At 53.1% G+C, this 18,932-nt stretch overlaps 1 protein-coding gene across 1 annotated transcript in view; it reads right to left on the reverse strand.

The window, feature by feature from the left end:
• Positions 1 to 3,315: 3,315 nt before the first annotated feature.
• The window catches only part of CIROZ (ciliated left-right organizer protein containing ZP-N domains), a 56,058-nt gene continuing 40,441 nt past the window's right edge, over positions 3,316 to 18,932 (reverse strand). The window contains exons 18-23 of the mRNA XM_076010018.1: positions 18,720 to 18,886; positions 7,841 to 7,931; positions 7,102 to 7,209; positions 6,058 to 6,063; positions 5,296 to 5,484; positions 3,316 to 3,564 (exon numbers count right to left, since the gene is read on the reverse strand). Coding sequence (XP_075866133.1) covers positions 3,316 to 3,564; positions 5,296 to 5,484; positions 6,058 to 6,063; positions 7,102 to 7,209; positions 7,841 to 7,931; positions 18,720 to 18,886 — 810 coding nt within the window. The remainder of the gene's footprint in view (positions 3,565 to 5,295; positions 5,485 to 6,057; positions 6,064 to 7,101; positions 7,210 to 7,840; positions 7,932 to 18,719; positions 18,887 to 18,932) is intronic.

Genomic DNA, 18,932 nt, shown 5'->3' on the forward strand with positions numbered 1-18,932 from the left:
GAGCCAGACCAGGATTGCCAGGACCTGCCCCTCCGCCCCCACACCCTCGGGGCAGCTTCCCCACGTGGCCACTTGGCGCCACCTAGTGGTGGGTGTGGGCACGGGAGGGCTGGCAGGGGTGGGGTGGGGCGGGATGGGTACCCGAGAGGCGAGAAGCGGCCAGGAGCAGGTGTCCGCCTGCCTCTCTGGGCACTGCCTGGGCACTGCCGTTTGCTCAAGAGGCGACACCACCCTCCCGTCTGGGAGCACAGGGAGGGCCACCTCCGGGGCACCCCCGCACCCAGCTCAGGACACCAGCGTGCCGCAGCCCAGAGGCCGGCATTCCACCCAGAGAGGGGACCACGATCGAGGCAGGAAGGGGCTGGGGGTGGCACCTGTGGCCCCCAAGGGGCCCTGGACTCCTGTCCCTTACACACCCCCTCCCAGGGACCAGGGACAGCAGGAGGCCCTGAGTGCTGAGGCTGGATGGCCCCGTCCACCCGTCCACCAAGTGCTCCCGTGCATCTGTGAGCCCCTGCTGTGACACAGGACACCGAGGACGCCGGGGGAACCAGGCCAGCCCCTTCCTCCGCGGGGCTCTCGTGGTGGGCAGAGCAGAGGAGGGCGCAGAAAAGCAAACACCCGAAGTGCACGGTGTGTGAACTTGGCACCGATGGCTAGGGTGCCAAGGACGCTAAGCAGGGACAGGGCAAGGAGGGGAGGGGGACACGGAGCAGGTGGCGAGGGCCCGCCCCACAGCAGCAGAGTAGCCTGGTGGTTAAGGCCTCGGGCTCTGAGCTGCCGAGCTGCCTGACTCTAATCTAGCTGTGTGACTTTGGGTGAGCTACCTAACCTCTCTGTGCCTGTTTTGCCATTCTTAAAATGAAGACTAAGAGCTACTATCTTCACGCCTGTAATCCTAGTGCTTTGGGAGGCCGAGGCGGGAGGATAACTCGAGGTCAGGAGTTCGAAACCAGCCCGAGCAAGAGCGAGACCCCGTCTCTACTATAAATAGAAAGAAATTAATTGGCTAACTAATATATATGGAAAAAATTAGCCGGGCATGGTGGCACATGCCTGTAGTCCCAGCTACTCAGGAGGCTGAGGCAGGAGGATTGCTTGAGCCCAGGAGTCTGAGGTTGCTGTGAGCTAGGCTGACGCCATGGCACTCACTCTAGCCTGGGCAACAAAGCGAGACTCTGTCTCAAAAAAAAAAAAAAAAAAAAAAAGCTACTATCTGCTGGGCTTGTTCCGGGGACTGGCTGAGGCTCAGAGCACAGCAGCCCCTGCTCCAGCAGCCCCTGCTTTGCTTGGTAGAGGCTCGACTTTCATCAGTCACACACACACACACACACACACATGCACATGCACATGCACACATGCACACACGCTCAGAGCAGAGGAACGCCGGGGCCGCAGACCTGGTGCATATCCGTGGAGACACGCCCACGTGGTCTCAGGAACCAGGCTGCGCCTGGACGGGTGTGCAAAGCCGCGTGTGTCCGTGGGTGCCGGGCCCGGGGAGCCAGCGTGCATCATCACGCGTGGTGGGCGTGCACGCCCGAGCCTGCAGACACTGTGTGTGTGCTGCGGGGCCAGGGCCTGCCCCCGTGTACGTGTGACCTGTGTGGGGTCCAGGTCCCCAGGCACAGGGCTGTGCTCCGTGGCTGCGTGTGGCTGTGCAGGGCCCCAAAAGGGGTTCTAATTACCACCGGTGGCTTGGGACCTCGTGGTAGAGGAAACATCTCTCCTCGCTCCTCTCAGCCCAGCCCCAGCGCCTGAGCCTCCGCCTGTGGGCGCTGGGAGTGATGGGACCCATCCCAGTGTCCTCTCTGGGGACTCGTGGAGCTTTGAGGGCTGAGCCCTGGGGCTGGGGCGCAGAGTGCAGGGAGGCTGCACCCCGCTCTTCTGCCACCAAAATCACGGCAGCGCTGACACTGGCTCTTTGCGCGGTGGCATCAGCTGCTGCCATTCCAGGCCCTGCTCCTCATGGAAGTCCCACCAAGGAACAAGGAGCTGGAAGATCTCTGGGGTCAGACGGCCTTGGGCTCTTATTTCCAGCACCACCTCTCCATGGCTGTGTGGCCTTGGACAAGACACGTAACCTCGCTGAGCCTCGTTCCCTCCAATATAAGAAGCAATAAAGATACTCACCCCTGCAGGGTTTCTGGTGGGAACTGATGTCATGAGAATGTCGGATGCTTGGCCCCTGCAGGTGGCGGTTTCTCACTACTGGTGGCATCTACCGTGTTCAGGGCTACATTCACGGAGCAGGTGGCCCGTGGCAGTCACCGTGTGGAGCCCTTTGCACGCACCATCTCGGGTCTCCAGAGCCTTCGGACAGCTCCCTGCGGTGGCTGCTTCAGTGTATTCCCCTCCTCAGATGAGGAAACTGAGGCTTGGTGAATGTTTGAGCATCCAGGGACGAGAGGAGAGCAGGGCCTGCAAGCAGGCAGGCAGGCTCGAGTCTAGCTCTCGCCCCTCTCCAGGCCTGGCCCTGCCCTTGGGACCTTCCTGTTCCCAGCAGACACCCCCACACCCCGCAACTGCCATCATTCCCCAGCTCAGCCCCCAGGACTGGATTTTGCTGAGCGTCACCAAGCTTCAGATGAAGAGAAGCTGATGGGACTTCCTACCCACACCCCCTCCGTCCCCCTGCCCTGTCCGGTCCAGCTGGGAGGCCGGATGCCAAGGAAGCTGCCTCGGCCCTCTCGGAGGATCCCTGAGCAAATGAGCTCAAGACTCCGGACAGCTCCCTGCGGTGGCTGCTCCTCAGTCTCCTCCTCATCCAATGTTCTTATTTCATAGGTGGGGAAACTGAGGCCTGGAGCCCCAGGTTACTCGGAGTCCTCGTCGGGCCTGTCCAACAGGGATCCCTGCGATGAGGGCTCAGAGGGTGCAGGCGGGAGACAGAATCGTGCTGGAGGGCTGGAGGCCAGGCCCCGGCAACGGCACAGTCCCTGCGCCCCCCGCCAGCCAAGCAAGCCCGCCCTGAGCACTCCCGTGCACCGGGCTGGCCAGGGCAGGAGCTGAAGTCACCCCCCAGGAGCTCAGGGCCTGGTGGGGAAAGCCAACAGGAATCAGTGAGGTGAGTGTGTGGCTGGGGACACAGAGGTTCACCCCACCTGGGCACAGGAGGTCCAGGGGCAGCGGGGCTCGGGGGGCAGGGGGGCTCAGGGGCAGGGGGGCTCGGGGGGCAGCGGGGCTCAGGGGCAGAGGGGCTGGGGGGGCAGCGGGGCTGGGGGGGCAGCGGGGCTGGGAGGGCAGCGGGGCTGGGGGGCAGGGGGCTCAGGGGCAGCGGGGCTGGGGGCAGTGGGGCTTGAGGGGCAGCGGGGCTCAGGGGCAGGGGGGCTGGGGAGGCAGCGGGGCTTGGGGGGCAGCGGGGCTCGGGGGCAGGGGGGCTGGGGGGGCAGGGGGGCTCGGGGGGCAGCGAGGCTCGGGGGGCAGCGGGGCTGGGGGGCAGCGGGGCTCGGGGGGCAGCGGGGCTCGGGGGGCAGGGGGGCTGGGGGGCAGCGGGGCTGGGGGGGCAGCGGGGCTGGGGGGCAGCGGGGCTCGGGGGGCAGCGGGGCTCGGGGGGCAGGGGGGCTGGGGGGCAGCGGGGCTGGGGGGGCAGGGGGGCTCGGGGGGCAGCGGGGCTCGGGGGGGCAGCGGGGCTCGGGGGGGCAGGGGGGCTGGGGGGGCAGTGGGGCTGGGGGGGCAGCGGGGCTGGGGGGGCATCGGGGCTCGGGGGGCAGCGGGGCTCGGGGGGCAGGGGGGCTGGGGGGCAGCGGGGCTCGGGGGGCAGCGGGGCTCGGGGGGCAGCGGGGCTCCAGGGGGCAGCGGGGCTCGGGGGGCAGGGGGGCTGGGGGGCAGCGGGGCTGGGGGGGCAGGGGGGCTCGGGGGGCAGCGGGGCTCCAGGGGGCAGCGGGGCTCGGGAGCGGGGGGCTTGGGGGGCAGCGGGGCTGGGGGGGCAGCGGGGCTCGGGGGGGCAGCGGGGCTCGGAGGCAGTGTCCCAAGAGAACAAGGCAGAGGTGCACAGAATGTCGATGATCTAGCCTTGGAAGTCACATAGTGTCACCTTCGGCGTGCCCCGTTGGCATCACGACTCTGCCCAGATTCAAGGGAGGGGATGCAGACCCCACCGCTGGCAAGGAGGACTGTCAGGTTGACGCTGTGAGAAGAACTTGTGCGATGAGGGGCGTTGCTGCCGCGGGGTTGAGAAGCACAGCCGGGTACAGGGTCACGCTTGACCTTGACGCTGGTGGGGCTGGTGGGGCTGACTCACCCGGGACGCCAGGGAAGGAGAGAGCCAGGGACCAGAGAGAGAAAGACAAGAACGCCTCGAGGGTCACAGTCGCCAGTCGGGAGAAGCAGATGTCCTAGATTAGGACAAAGGCTGGTTCCCAACCCCGTTCCTCCCTGCACCCAGGCAGGGCTGGGATTCCAGGGCGCCCCCATCCCCCTGCAGCCTTGGGAGTCTCTGAGGCCCGGGAGGGTGTCTTCCTGGAACCCCTTTGTTCCGAGCCCAGAGTCCTGACTCTGGCCGCCTTCCCTCTGCCGCTGGACGTTCCCTGGTACAGGTAGGAGGGGGCAGCGGGGTGGGGGGTGCCCGAGCCCCTCCCATCCTTGCCCCTACACCCCTGCCTCGGACATGGGCCAGGATGGCTCCTGCAAGGGAGGAAACCTCACAAAAAGGCCATGCCTTCTCTGCAGTCTAAGGCAGGCGTCAGCGTGCAGGTGGGGGAAGAACAAGGGCCCTTCCAGGCTGGGTCTCACATCTCCCCTCCACCGGGACCCCAGGGCCAGGACAGGGTGGCCATCAGCCACAGAGCCCCTGCCTGGTCTCAGCCTCACAGGTCCAGGTGACAGCAGTGCTCGGTGGCCCTCAAGTGGGAGCCTCCATCAGCAAGGGGAGTCACCCCAAGACGCCGGCTGTCACCAGTAACTCATTATTTGCCTGGAAGTCTGTCTCCCCAACTTCGCTATGAGCCACTGAGGGCTGGCACTGCCTGCTGCAGCTCTGTGACCCAGCGCAGAGCCTGGCACATAGTAGGTGCTTATTTAGTATGGACGAACACATGAATGAATGAATGAATGAATGAATGAATCTTTTACATCTCTGTATTCCCAGTGCACAGCACTGTGCGTGGCACGTAATAGGTGATTAATAAGCATTTGTTGAACAAATGAATAAATGAATGGGTTTATTCTTCTCTGGATCCCTAATGCCCATAAGAATGCCTAGCACACAGTAGGTGTTTGGGATTTGTTGAATTGAGTGACAAAGCAAAACCCGCTGAGTCTGGTCCAAAGGGGACTTCTGTGATGGGCCATCACGTAGACTGGCCTCGGAGCCCCGGCCACCATGGCGTCCAAGGAGGGCTGGTTCTGGGTGCTGCGGCTGCTCTCCTCCCACCCGCTCCCTCCACCGAGTCCCAGAGCGGGCGGAGCCTCCTCTCCCGGGCACAGGAAGAGGAACGCCAGGGGCAGGGGCAGAGGGCAGGGGTGGACAGACCGCAGACAGCGCTGTGATGGGCCCACCACGCAGAGGTGACACGAGGGCCCCAGTCTGCTTCTCTGGAGGCCCCTCCCCTGCCGACTGGGCCACCCCTGTCCCTATGAGTGTCCCAGTGGAAAGGGCTCCCCGCAGCCCCCGCCTCCCCACCCCCGTGCACACAGTAGGTGGGGGGGCACGAGGGTGGGGGAGATGAAATTCTTCCTGGCAGTTTAAAGAGTTTTGGCATTTTCATGAGGGCACATGTAATATTTAAATTACTTCCCCTCGGCACGCCCGCATGCCTGCCTTGGCTTCCCAGGTGAATTTGTAGGCGCTGAAATGGTCTAATTTCCCACACAAGCCATGTCAAATATAATTTGGGTGCAAAGTTGGTAATTATACGTAACATCAGTCTGATGTTAAAAACACTGAAAAATTTAGCAAGAAGAGACGACTGGAGAGACAGAAGTCTGAGGCCCAGCCAGAAAAAGGCAGGCCTGGGCCCCGCCGAAGCCAAAGTCTTTAATTAATAATAGCATGTTTTCAGGGACTCAAAGGACACAGGTCCCCAACTGTCTGAAACTCCTTTGTCTACCAATTACCAGCATCTGGGGGGAGAGAGCCGGGGAGGAAGTGGGCGGGGGGCACCAGATCCTGACTGAGAAGTTTCGAGATTTGGGCTGGGGCTGCAGCCCACCTGCAGGCCAAGGTCCCGTGGCCAGGTGACCCCACCTGCTCCTCTGTCGCCAGAGAACAACCCCGATGAGCCCAGGGTCAGGGAGGAGGGGCTCGGACCCCTGGACTCAATTGTGAGGAGGGGGCGAGGTCTGGCTAGAGGCCAGGCAGTCCCAGAAGGATCGGAGGGTCTAGAAACTGCTTGTGCCCTCTTGATTTAGGTGGGCCCTTTTCTTCTCTTTTCAAACAACCGCCCGAACTCTGTAAAGACAGGAACCAAATCTGGTTTGCGAGTCCTGTGTCCCTGGCATCTGGCACACAGTAGGTGTTTAATAAACATTTGTTCTAGGGACGTACCTGTGAAACAAACTCTAATTATTCCTCACCCTGACCCTGTGTGGATAGAATGAGGCCCCCACCCCCAACACCACCGCCCTGTGGCGTCGAGAGGGGCTAAGGGGACAGGCACAGAGCCTGGATCAGAACCGTGATTCCACAGTGACAGGCACTGTGACCTTGGGACAGTTACCAAAACTCTGCCTCAGTCTCCTCATCTGTAAAATGGGCACAATAATAGATCTACCGCCTCGGACCGCTGTGAATTCCGAGTGAGAGGCTCCACGCACAGCACTCTGCACGGCGCCTGGCGGGTAGCTCATGCTTTGTTCGGGGAGGTGGATGAGGTGTGGCTTTGCAGACCTGCCCCCCTCCCCCCACGGGCTTCCAGATGCTGATGCGGAGGGAGAGGAGGGAAGGGGCAGCCAGCAGGGCGGAGGAACGTGCAGTGCAGAAACAGCTTTCCAGGGGGCCGTTTAGGAAAGTTTCTGCTGTAGGGCGTGTGAGATAGACCTCCTCCGAGTCCCTAAGAAATCCTCGGTAAGACATCCTCTTCTCCCTCGGGTCCGTGCCGTGGAGCTGCGTCTGTCGGGCTGTGCGGCTTCCAGGCGGGCAAGGGCCTGAGCAGAGGGCACCTGCGAGGTGGCTGCCGTCGTCATTTGCGTTGTGCAGCCCTGGAAGCAGGCCTCGCCCCTCTCCGGCAGGGCTGCTTTGGCCCCCGACTCCTCCAGGCTCTCAGCCCTCTGTGCCCCACAGAACACACTCGAAGATTCCACAGACGGTGAGAAAAACAGCAGCTGCCAGGAAGCACTCGCTGAGAGCCAGACCCGCACTAACCCCTCGACGGGATTTGCCCCATCTCATCCTCTCAACACCGCAGGGAAGGAGAGACTATTATTGTCCCATTTCACAGATGAGGCGGCCGTGGCCCAGGGATTAAATAACTTGCCCCAGATCGCAGGATGTGGGAAGCGGATGCAATCCAGGCTGCCCCTGGAGGAGCCGGTGCCCTTGACTGTGAAGAGACCACCTCCGTCCAGCCCCGCCCCCGCCCCGCTACCCCTCCACGTGGCCGTCCCCCGCCCCGCACACGGGAAGCATCTGGGGACCTTTAGAACCGCCGATGCCCAGGTTCGAGGTTCTCTAGGTGCTGCCTGGGCATTGAGATATTTTTTTGTTTTTAGCTCCCAGGTGACGCTAACCTTGGGAGTGTAGAACATTACACCCGCCCTGCCCCCGCTAAATCCTCTTACCCGTCTCCAACCGCAGCGCATGCGAGTCAGCTGGGGTGGGGGGCTTGTGAAGCTGCAGGTCCTGACGCGGGGGCCTGGGTGGGCTGCAGCCTGGGCTTCTGCATTTCTGACAAGTTTGCACGTGCTGCTGCTGCTGATCCAGGAGCCACATTGGAGTGGTGAGGCTCCGAGTCGATGGTTCGGAGTCGGCCTGCACGCTGGGACCCTCCGATCTGACGCAACAGGGCGGAAGGCCACTGCTCTGCAGGTCCGGCTGCTCGTGGAGTCACTCGGGCTGCTTGGGACAATGACCGATGCCTAGGCCACATCCTAGAACAATTAGATCAGAATCTCCGGGGTTGCACGGGGCAGCTGGGTTTTTTAAAAGTGCTCCAGGTGATTCGAATGGGCAGCTGGGGCTGAGAACTGCAGTTTCCACCTGTGTCTCACGTAGTACTTGCAGCAGCCAAATCCCACGACATCCAGGCCTTGAGGTTCAGTGGGTCTGGGGTGGAACCCAGGAGCCAGCATTCTCATCACACTTGCCAGGGGAGGCTGAGGCAGGGAGACCTGTCAAGAGCCCCTCCAGCCTCCTCATCCTCAGCCCTCTGCACCTGCACCCGTGCTGCAGCCAGCGGGGACAATTCACTGCGCTTGAGGGACACCCACACGGGGGATGAGGGAGACAGAGGCCAGGCTGATGAGGGGCAGCCCAGGCCACAGCCTCCTGTCACCGTCTCTGTGGCTTTGCAGGGCTCAGAGGTCAGCTTTGCCCTGGGACAGACAGGGAGGACGGGGTGGAACAGCAACCGGGCAGCCAGACGGGAGGACTCCCGTCTAGCCAGTTGCTCGCGCTGGCTCCCTGGGCCACCCACCTGGGCAAGTCAGGACAACCACTCTGTGCCTCTGTTTCCTCATTTCTAGAATAAAGAAAATAACCTCGCCCCACTTCGCCTCGTATGTGTGATGGGGTGTATGTTTTTTATTTTTAGATTAAAGTAGTCACTGCTCAAGGCAAATAGTTCAAACAGATCAGAAGCATGTTAAATGAAAAGTCTCTTTTGGAGATACCACTGATAATAGTTTCTTACGTGTGGTTCCAGACGTTTTCTTTGCATGTACAAACATGCATCTGTATGTACTTTAAAAAAAAAATGGATCGTATCTATTGTCGCAATTTGTTTTTACACTGAGCAATATATCATGGGTGTACTTCCGGGGAAGTCCATAATGATCTATCTCATTCTATTTAAAGTCTGCGTAATACTCCACAGCGTGGCTAGACCATCCTTTGTTTTAACCATTCTCCTACGGGTGGACTTTCAGGTTGTTTTTATTTTATTTTTTTTCCTGCAATACACGACGATGCAATGAGCATGCTTATTCTGAATGATTCTTCGAGTACAACCACAGGTAGAATCCTGGGAGAGGCACTGAGGCTCACCCTGACTTCCCACCTGGTTTCTCGAGAGACTGACAAGCTGGAGTCTGCAATATGCATGGGTATTTAGCAAGAAGGGATAAGTTGGTGACAGGCCGGGCTGCCATGGATTTTGCACCAGTGAGAAGGATTTCAGGTAGAAACTTATCAACACCACCTCCCTCGTTTCCAGGATCACCACGGCACCAACTGGCACCAACGCTATGGCCGCAGCCGCCACCACCGCTGTTTCCATAGCAATCCGTGTTCTCGGGTGCAGACAGCAGACCCCACTCTGGCGTAAGTGGAAAGGTACTAGAAAAGGGTTAGGCGTATACCTAAATGTAAAATATAAAGTTATAAAACTCCAAGAAAAAAAAAATAGGAGAAATTCTGTAAGACCTTGAGTTAGGCAAAGATTTCTTAGGACACAAAAGCACAGAATGTAAAAGAAAAAAAATTGATAAATATAAATTTCATCAAAATTGAAAAGTTCTGCTCTTTGAAGACCTGGGTAAGAAAAAGAAAAGATAAGCCACAAATTGGGAGAAAAGAGTTATCAAACACATATCTGGGCCGGGTGCGGTGGTTCACGCCTGTAATCCCAGCACTCTGGGAGGCCAAGGCAGGCGGATTGCTCAAGGTCAGGAGTTCAAAACCAGCCTGAGCAAGAGCAAGACCCTGTCTCTACTATAAATAGAAAGAAATTAATTGGCCAACTAATATATACATATATATACACAAAAAATTAGCCGGGCATGGTGGCACATGCCTGTAGTCCCAGCTACTCGGGAGGCTGAGGGAGGAGGATTGCTTGAGCCCAGGAGTTTGAGGTTGCTGTGAGCTAGGCTGACGCCACGGCACTCACTCTAGCCTGGGCAACAAAGCGAGACTCTGTCTGAAAAAAAAAACCAAAAAAAAAAAACACATATCTGATAAAATATTGATGACTTGATATATAAGGAACTGTCAAAACTTAAAAATAAGAAAAAAAAACCCAACCCAATAAAAATATAGACTAAAGATTTAAATAGACACTTCACCAAAGGAGATCTTTGATGGAAAATGAGCACACGAGAAGATGCTCAACATCATTAATCATTAGGAAAATAAAAATAAAACCACAATGAAATACCACCACACACGTATTACAATGGTTCAAATTAAAAATACCGAGAATACCGACACTGGCAAGGATGCACTGCATGCGGTGCTGACCAGGGCTCTCTGCCTCGCTGATAAGAATGCAAAACAGAGCAGCCACGTTGCAAAACTGCTTGGTAGTTTCTTATAAAGTTAAACATGTACTTAACATATGACCTGCCAATCCTACTCCTAGGCGTTTACCAAAGATAAATTAAGTTATATGTTTTTGCATAAACCTGTATGGCAATATCTTATGGCTTCTTCCTTTGTTATCACCAAAAATTGGAAAAAATCCAAATGCCCATGAACAGGAGAAGAATGGATAAACAAGTGACGGCACGTCCGTTCGGTGGAATGCTACTCTGCAAAAAATAACAAACCACTGACAAATGCCACGACATGGATGACTCTCAAAAGCATTATGCTAAGTTAAAGAAGCCAGACTCAAAAGCCTACAAATTATATAATTTATATGACATTCCAAAAGAGGCAAAATTATAGGGGCAGAAAGCAGATGAGTGGTTGCCAGAGGCCGGGGGGTGGGGGAGAGGAGGGTGTTCGGCAGCCCCAGCTGTGTGGTGTTAATGTTTAACAGCCAGCTTGCTGGCGTTGGGATATAAATGCATACATGACTATATATATATATATACTTATAATAAACACAGATGTTTATTATAAGTTTTACTGCTATAAAAGATGTATAGCACAATTTTTTATGGAGGGGAAATTTACAAACTTACAATTAAACATTTTAAAGTGTACAATTCCAAGGCATTTAGTGTATTTACAATGCTGTAAACTTCTCTCTAGTTTCAAAACTTTCCCATCACCCCTGATGAAAAGCCCACACTCGTCAAGGACTCACGCCCCCTTCTCCCCTCCCCACACCCTGGCAGCCACTATTCTGCTTGCTGTCTCTATGCATTTGCCCATTCTGGATATTTCATATGAAGGGAATAATACAATAGGTGACCTTTTATGCCAGACTTCTTTTACTTAGCAAAATGCTTTCAAGGTTTAGCCAAGTCATAGCACGTATCAGTGCTTCATTCCTTTTTATGCCTGAATAATATTCCATTACAGGTATATACCATAATTCGTTTATGCATTCATCCACTGATTGACATTTGGGTTGTTTTCAGCCTTTGGCTGTATGAATAATACTGCTAATAAACATTCACGTACAAGTCTCTGTGTGGCTGTATGTCTTCTCTTCTCTCGGGTACATACCTAGACATGAAATTGCCAGGTCATATGGTGATCCTGTGTTTAACTTTTTGAGGGGCCATCAAACTGTTTTCAGTAGCTGCTGTAGCATCATTTTACATTCCCACCAGCAATGTGCAAGGGTTCCTGTTTCTCCACACCTTTGTTAACACTTGTTATTTTCCTTTTTTAAAATAATAGTCATCCTAGTGAGTATGTAGCGGTATCTCACTATGGTTTTAATTTGCATTTCCTTAACGACTAATGAAGATGAATGTATTTTCAGGTGCTTGTTGGCCATTTGTATAACTTTTTGGATAAATGTCTATTCAATTCTTTTGCCCATTTTTGAAGTTGAGTTGTAGGAATTCTTTAGATATTCTAGATATTAAACCTTTATCAGATAAATGTTTTGTTTTGTTTTGAGACAAAGTCTCACTCTGTTGCCCTGGCTAAAGTGCTGTGCTGTCAGCCTAGCTCACAGCAACTTTAAACTCCTGGGCTCAGGTGATCCTCCTGCCTCAGCCTCCCAAGTAACTGGGACTACAGGCATGCACTACCATGCCCGGCTAATTTTTTCTATATATTTTTAGTTGGCCAATTAATTTCTTTCTATTTTTAGTAGAGACAGGGTCTTGCTCTTGCTCAGAGCTGGTTTCGAACTCCTGACCTCGAGCAATCCGCCCGCCTTGGCCTCCCAGAATGCTAGGATTACAGGCGTGAGCCACCACGCCTGGCCCAGATAAATGTTTTGCAAATACTTTTTCTCATGTCATAAGCTTTTCTTTCACATTTTTGATAATGTCCTTCAATGCACAAAAGTTCTTAATTTGATGAAGTCTGATTTATCTATTTTTCTCTTATTGCTTGTGCTATTGGTGTCAAATCAAGTCCATTGCCAAACTCACTGAACTCATGAAAAGCTATTATTAGTATAAGATTTTCCATAATAGTTTTATAGTTTTAGCTCTAATATTTAGGTCATTGATCCATGTTCAGTTAATTTTTATACATGGATTGAGGTCGGAGCCCAAATTCATCCTCTTGGCTGTCAAGTTGTCTCAGCACCATTTGTTAAACCACTTCATTACTGCGCTTACCAGCCGCGAACCCTTGCCCACAGCCGGCACTCACAGTCCGCACGGTAGTGTGTGCTGTGCATTGACGACGAATCCGTTTTGCTCTTGTGTGATGAGGAAAGCTTTAAAGCACTGAAAGCTTGTTTTACTTTATAGGCAGCTGTACTTGTAATGTAAATCAGAATAGGTAACATATACATATATGTTTTCATTACATCATTTTTAAATGTTCACAATTTTATTTTGATAAATGAAAAATTGGAAAAGTCTTATCACGGCTGTCGGTTAAAGTCGACGCTCGGCTGTGCGCGTGCATCTGTGGCTGTTGATGAACACGCTATAGTCAATGCTCATACTGAACTAGTTATTAAGGAGACTACTCTTTCCCCATTGAATGGTCTGGGCGCCCTTGTGAAAAATCTATTGGCCATACAAGTTTTGGTTTATCTCTGGATTCTCAGTTCTGTTCCATTGGTTTATCCTTGTGCCAGCACCACGCTGTTTTGATTAATGTTACTTTGCAGTAAGCTTTGAAATCTGGAGATGTAACCTCTTGTTAGGGGCTGAATTGCGTTTCCCTCTCACAGGTTCACATGTTGAAGTCCTAACCCCCTAGTACTGCAAAACGTGACTGTATTTGGAGATAAAGTCTTTAGAGAGGTAATTAAATTGAAATAATGTCATTAGGGTGGGCCCTAACCAATATGACTGATGTCCCTACAAGAAGAGGGAATCTGGACACAGACATACAGAGAGGGCAGAGCCATGTGAGGATACAAAGAGGAGAAAGTAGCCACTGACAACCCAAAGAGGGAGGCCTTATAAGAAACCAAAACTGCCCAATACCACGATCGTGACTTCTAACCTCCAAAATTGTGAGAAAATGCATTTCTGCTGTTTAAGAAACCCAGTTTGTGGTGCTTTGTCAGGGCAGCACTAGCAAACTAATACTTTCCTCCAACTTTGTTTCTTTTGTTCAATATTATTTTGGCTACGGGAGGCCCCCTGTAATTCCATATGAATTTAAAGGTTCCACTTTTCTATCTCTGCCCCTAAAGAGACCATTGGAATTATGATAGGGATTGCATTGAATCTGTAGATTGCTTTGGGGAGAATAGACAACAATATTAAGTTTTCCAATTTATGAACATGGGATGTCTTTCCATTGAATCAAGTCTTTAATGTTTTTCAGCAATGCTTTGTAGTTTTCAGAGTACACAAGTCTTGTACCTCCTTCGTTAAATGTTTTTTTCCTGGGTATTTGGAGGCTATTGTAAATAGAAATGTTGTCTTCATTTTCTTTTCAGATTATTTGTTACTGGTGTATAGAAACACAACTGATTTTTGTATGTTGATTTTGTCCCCTGCAACTTTGCTGAATTCACAGCACACAATTTACAAATGATAAAATTATAAATTTCATAGGACCAATTGAATCCCACAAAATGCTTTAGTTAATTTTGCCAAGCTCATGCATCTGGGGTCAACTTTTGGTTGCAATTGACAAACAAGCATAGATCCAACATAAACGTCAGTTGATATTTTCCTTAACGTTAGAGTGAGAAATAAAACCACCTACCCTCACGCACACCTTGGGCACTGAAGGCTGAAACTGTCCCCCTCCACACAAGTGACAGTCTACGTTAACGAGACTTTACCATTCCATTGTCTTCATGCTAGTCTGGGAGACTCTTGCCCAGACAAATGACTTGATTGTTCATTATAGGAACTTCTCAAAGGACCCATCCATTCTTCAGCAGGAAGTATTAACAGTTTGTACCCTAAGACTCTTAAACTCCCTGCCTCAAAGATCCTTACCTTGCCTTCTCTAACAACCCTGGACTGTTTTATTGTGACCTTAACCCAATCCTAATCAAGCTTCTGCATGGAAAGACCCTCCTTAAACCAAACTTGCAATCCTCAATAGATTCCACCTTTGCCTCCCCACTTTGCAACACTGACAAAGCTCAGTGGATGTGACGTGGTCCCTTACCATAGCGAGCACTCAGCTCAGCTTTGTCTTATCAACAGGTTGTACTGGTGACATTTGGGGAACTGTCATTTGATAAGAGCAAGACAAAAATAAGACAACAAAGATTTATGTCAGAACTCCATTGGTGCATCAGTGATAGGAGTGACTTCTTTGCTGGATCAGATAACAGTTTTTAAATACTGGAAGAATATTTCCTTAATTTTTTGTGCCATTCAAAATGTGATGACTGTAGACACAATACGATTTCAAGGGTCATCTGCATTATCCACCTTTTGTCCATTACTTTCTTACATCTAGACAATCAGCAAAACAACAAATCAGACCCTGATCTGTAGCATCTGCCAATTTCTCTGGTGTAAATACTTCTACCAGGGTCAATTTCAAGCTACCAACGTGAGGCCACTGACCTCAGAGTTGAGAAGAGCTACCCAGTAAGTAGCGCGTCATTGTTTCGTATTCCTGACGTACAGATACGTAGACATAAACGATCTCAAGAGCATAAAGAAATAATAAAAGGTAGCAAAATAATTAGGAGGTGATGAGTTTATTATCTTTGCTCTTAATATCATTTGTCAGTTTGTGTAATGTAATATTTAAGGATGACTGTGTTTAACAACCAGCAAAGTTCCTGAAAACTTAACAGTTGGCTCCCGTGAACTGATGCCAGCTCTAGCACCCCCCTGGGCCGGACTCCAAAGTGGCACTTGGAGATTTTTGGGAGTGATATACATGTTCTGTATCTTGATTGTGGCGGTAGCTACGGGACTGTGTGAGTTTGTCGAGATATATAGAACTATATATACGCAAAGGATACATTTTACTACGTGTAAGTTTTACTTCACCAAACCTGAAAAAGGAGGGAATCAGGTAACTCAGAAACTCTCCAGAGGCACCACAGAATCAGACTTGGAGGCGGGAATGGCACCCAGGGCTGCTCCAGTGGAGTATAGGCACGGCTGTTCTAACCACCTAAACTGCCCGTGCTGCCCCTGCTGGGACCCCCCCACACACACTGCCTCTGGAATCTGGCCATCTCTCCACCAAGCTCCATCAGCACAGCCCGGACAGCACCTCTTCCAAGTGGAAATCCGGAGTCTGCCCCTGACTGGTGGAGGCCAGGTCACATGGGCACACATAGCTGCAAGGGAGGCTGGGAACGTGAATTTCAGATTTCTACCTTGGGGGAGCAGGACTTCCAACGTGGGAGATGCTTCAAATCTAGGAAGAGGGTTCACAGGGCATTGCGTGGACACATGAGCATAGAAACTGTCCGCTACAATGACCGCCAGTTACTGTCACCAACCCATCACCATTAGCACCACCAACAGCATTCTCCCGGTTACCATCAGGAGGCCCGGCCCTGGCCCTTCCGTGTGCAGGTGCATCGTTAGACACGCACGTGAGACAGGTGTGTGATGGACCCCTTCCTAGAGGAGCTTCCTGCCAGGTTAGAAGGCCTGGCCACCCAGCTTACAGGGCAATGTGTGCTCAACTGCCATCAGAGGAATGGACACATGAAACGCAGCGGGGGCCAGAGAGACAGAGAGAGGTCCCGGGGACTGGAAAGGAAAGGGGAGGCTTTCTAGAGAAGGGGACATCTGAGCTGAGCTTTGCAAGGTGGCAAAGACTTAGACAAGGGCAGCAGAGGAGGAGGGCACGGCAAGAGGAGGATCTGTGTGGGCAAAGGTTTGGGGCGGGAATTGTGCTTGTCATGTTTGGGGACTTGGCTGCTACAAAAATGCAGGCCATGTTTTTCTGAATTTTTTTTTTTTTTTTTTTTTTTTTTTTTTAGAGATGGTCTCACTCTGTCACCCAGGCTGGAGTGCAGTGGGACAATCATAGCTCACAGCACTCTCGAAGTTCAAACTCCTGGGTTCAAATGATCCTCCTGACTCAGCCTCCTGAGTAGCTAGAACTCTAGGCACACACCACCACACCCGGCTAATTTTTTTCTTTTATTTTTTGTAGAGCTGAGATCTCATTATGTTGCCCAAGCTTCTCAAAATTCTTGACCATGACTTCAGAGTAATAAATATGTTTTACATGGTGGCATACATTATACACGCATATCTATAAATGAAATTAAAATTTCATAAAGCAGTACTTACCCTAATGCATATAATGTTTTTCAATTTATCCCATTTTATTTTTTTTTTCAAATGCCCATCATTGATTTTGTGACGCATACATGGGTCATGACCTGTGGTTTGAAAACCACAGGTGCAGGGGCTGGAGGACGGGGGCAGCAGCAGGAGGTGGCTGGGGAGAGACTTGAACACCAAACCGCAACGTTTGGACTTTGCCCTGTAGGTTCTTGAGCCCAGACGCCATTGTGGAATGGTGACTGTAAATGATCAATATATGCCATTTACCAATATTTAACATGCACATGACATGTGACCCAGCAATTCCACTTCTAGGAATGTGGCCTGGAGAAATCCCCCACCACGGGGCTAAGAGAGGCACGAAAGAGGTCTGCCATAGCCAGCTTCTCGCTGGAAAAACCAGAGGCAACTAGGTGTGGAATACTATGCTGCCCTGCAAAAGAATGAGGCCGGTCTCTATTCTGGAGAGATCTCTGGCACAGGTGGGGAGGGGAGACAAAAGTCCAGTCAAGGGAGCAGGTGTGTGGTTAGCCTCAGTCTCGGCTGAAACACGCCTGCATGTGTGTATGTACATTTACATGTGGGGGTGCCTTGTAGAAAGATTTAGAAGGAAACGCGGACACGCTACACTGGGAATGAACCTTGAGGACACTGTGCTGAGGGAACGGCGCCAGACACACAGGACAGATACTGCCTGACTCCACTCACCTGAGGTCCCTGCGGAAGTCACATTCCCAGAGACAGAGGGAGGAGAGGATGGTGGGTGCCAGGGGCCGGGGCTGGGGGAGCTGGCGTCTGATGGGTGCAGATGGTGGTGGGGGCTGCAGAGCACTGTGAATGTACTTAATGCCACTGAACTGGGCTCTTAAACATGGTTAAGATGGTACATGCTACGTTATGTCTATTTTCTCTCTCTCACACACACGTGCACGCATGCACACACACACACACACACACACACACACACGCATGATTTAGAAAGCCCTACACCAAACCAAACAGGGGCTGCCATGAGGAGGAACATGACCGGGGCCAGTGCGGAGAAAGGGGCCTTTTATGTTTTACCCTGTCGGCTTCTGTACGATTGGTAATTTCTGCAATGAGCACTTTTTTTTGGATGGCGTATCATTTTTTAAAACTGATTCAAAAAATACATGTGTACAAAATTCAAAGTGGCCCCAGCGGTGGAGAGGCTTAGGAGGTGAGCACGAGGGAGGGTCTGGGTCGGGGTGGGGGGCGCTGGGGAGGTGGGGGGTCCACAGCCAATGGCTCATTCGGCCCAGTGCTGGGGTGGGGGGTCTAAGTAGCCCCAGGGAAAGGGAGTTATAACCCACTCCAATAAGCACTGGGCGCTCTGGGAACCCAGAGAAGGTGCCTCATGCAACGTGAGGGTCCAAGAGGGCTTCCTGGAGGAGGCGGCTAGAGCAGGCGCGGGCTTGAGCAGTGAGGCTGAACAGGAACGGGCTGAGTGAAGGGGGTTGGTCCCCCACCTCTGCACCCACGTGGTTTCTGCACAGCCCCCTCCCCAGAGAGGGAGGGCACCCAGGGAGCAGTTATGCAAATCACCTCCGGGGTGCGGCTCTCGTCACCTTTTGGTGACAGGCAGCTGCAGAACCTCCCAGTGCCACACTGAGCTGGAGTGAGGGTGGAGGGTGGAACAAACCCCCCTTGCCTTCCCCCAGCTACAGCTTCGGTGGAAAAGGAAAACATCTCCCTCCTGCAAGAGCCCCGGTCCTGACCACATCTGGCTCCCATTGACCCCGTTTGGTTCCAATCGTCCCACTTCCTGCTACCGTCTCTGGGTGCCCCCACCCCCCCAGCTGTGGGAGCAGCCCCCACCCCTTCCCTCAGCCTCCAGCGAGCCCTGCTCAGTCCCCAGAAGCCTTGTGGGTCTCCCTTGGTCCCCGCCATGACCGCAGTGGGTCACCTTGCTGCCCAGATGTGTCTCCAGGCCTTTGCCCTGGCTGTGTCCACACTCGGGGTGCCCGGACCCTCACAGCACCCACCCACAGCCTGCCAGCTCCGTCCCACACCGCCTGGAACCCCGCTGTCCCCTCGGCCTGGCCCCTTACCTCCTTGGGTGGGCCACGGAGCCACAGGCCTCAGGCACGGAGCGGAGCGGGCTCCTCTCACCTCCCGCCAACCCTCCCGGGAGGTCCCTGGTGACAGTGAACCAGAAGGCTTTGCCTGTCCTGAGTGTGCAGGAGCCAGACAAGGTGTGTTCACCTGGGGCATTTCTCTGCAAAGAGGAAGGTCTCAAAGCCACTTCCAAAGGCCACAGGACC

The sequence above is a fragment of the Microcebus murinus genome, chromosome 2 (genome assembly GCF_040939455.1).
Source record: "Microcebus murinus isolate Inina chromosome 2, M.murinus_Inina_mat1.0, whole genome shotgun sequence".
NCBI lineage: Eukaryota > Metazoa > Chordata > Mammalia > Primates > Cheirogaleidae > Microcebus > Microcebus murinus.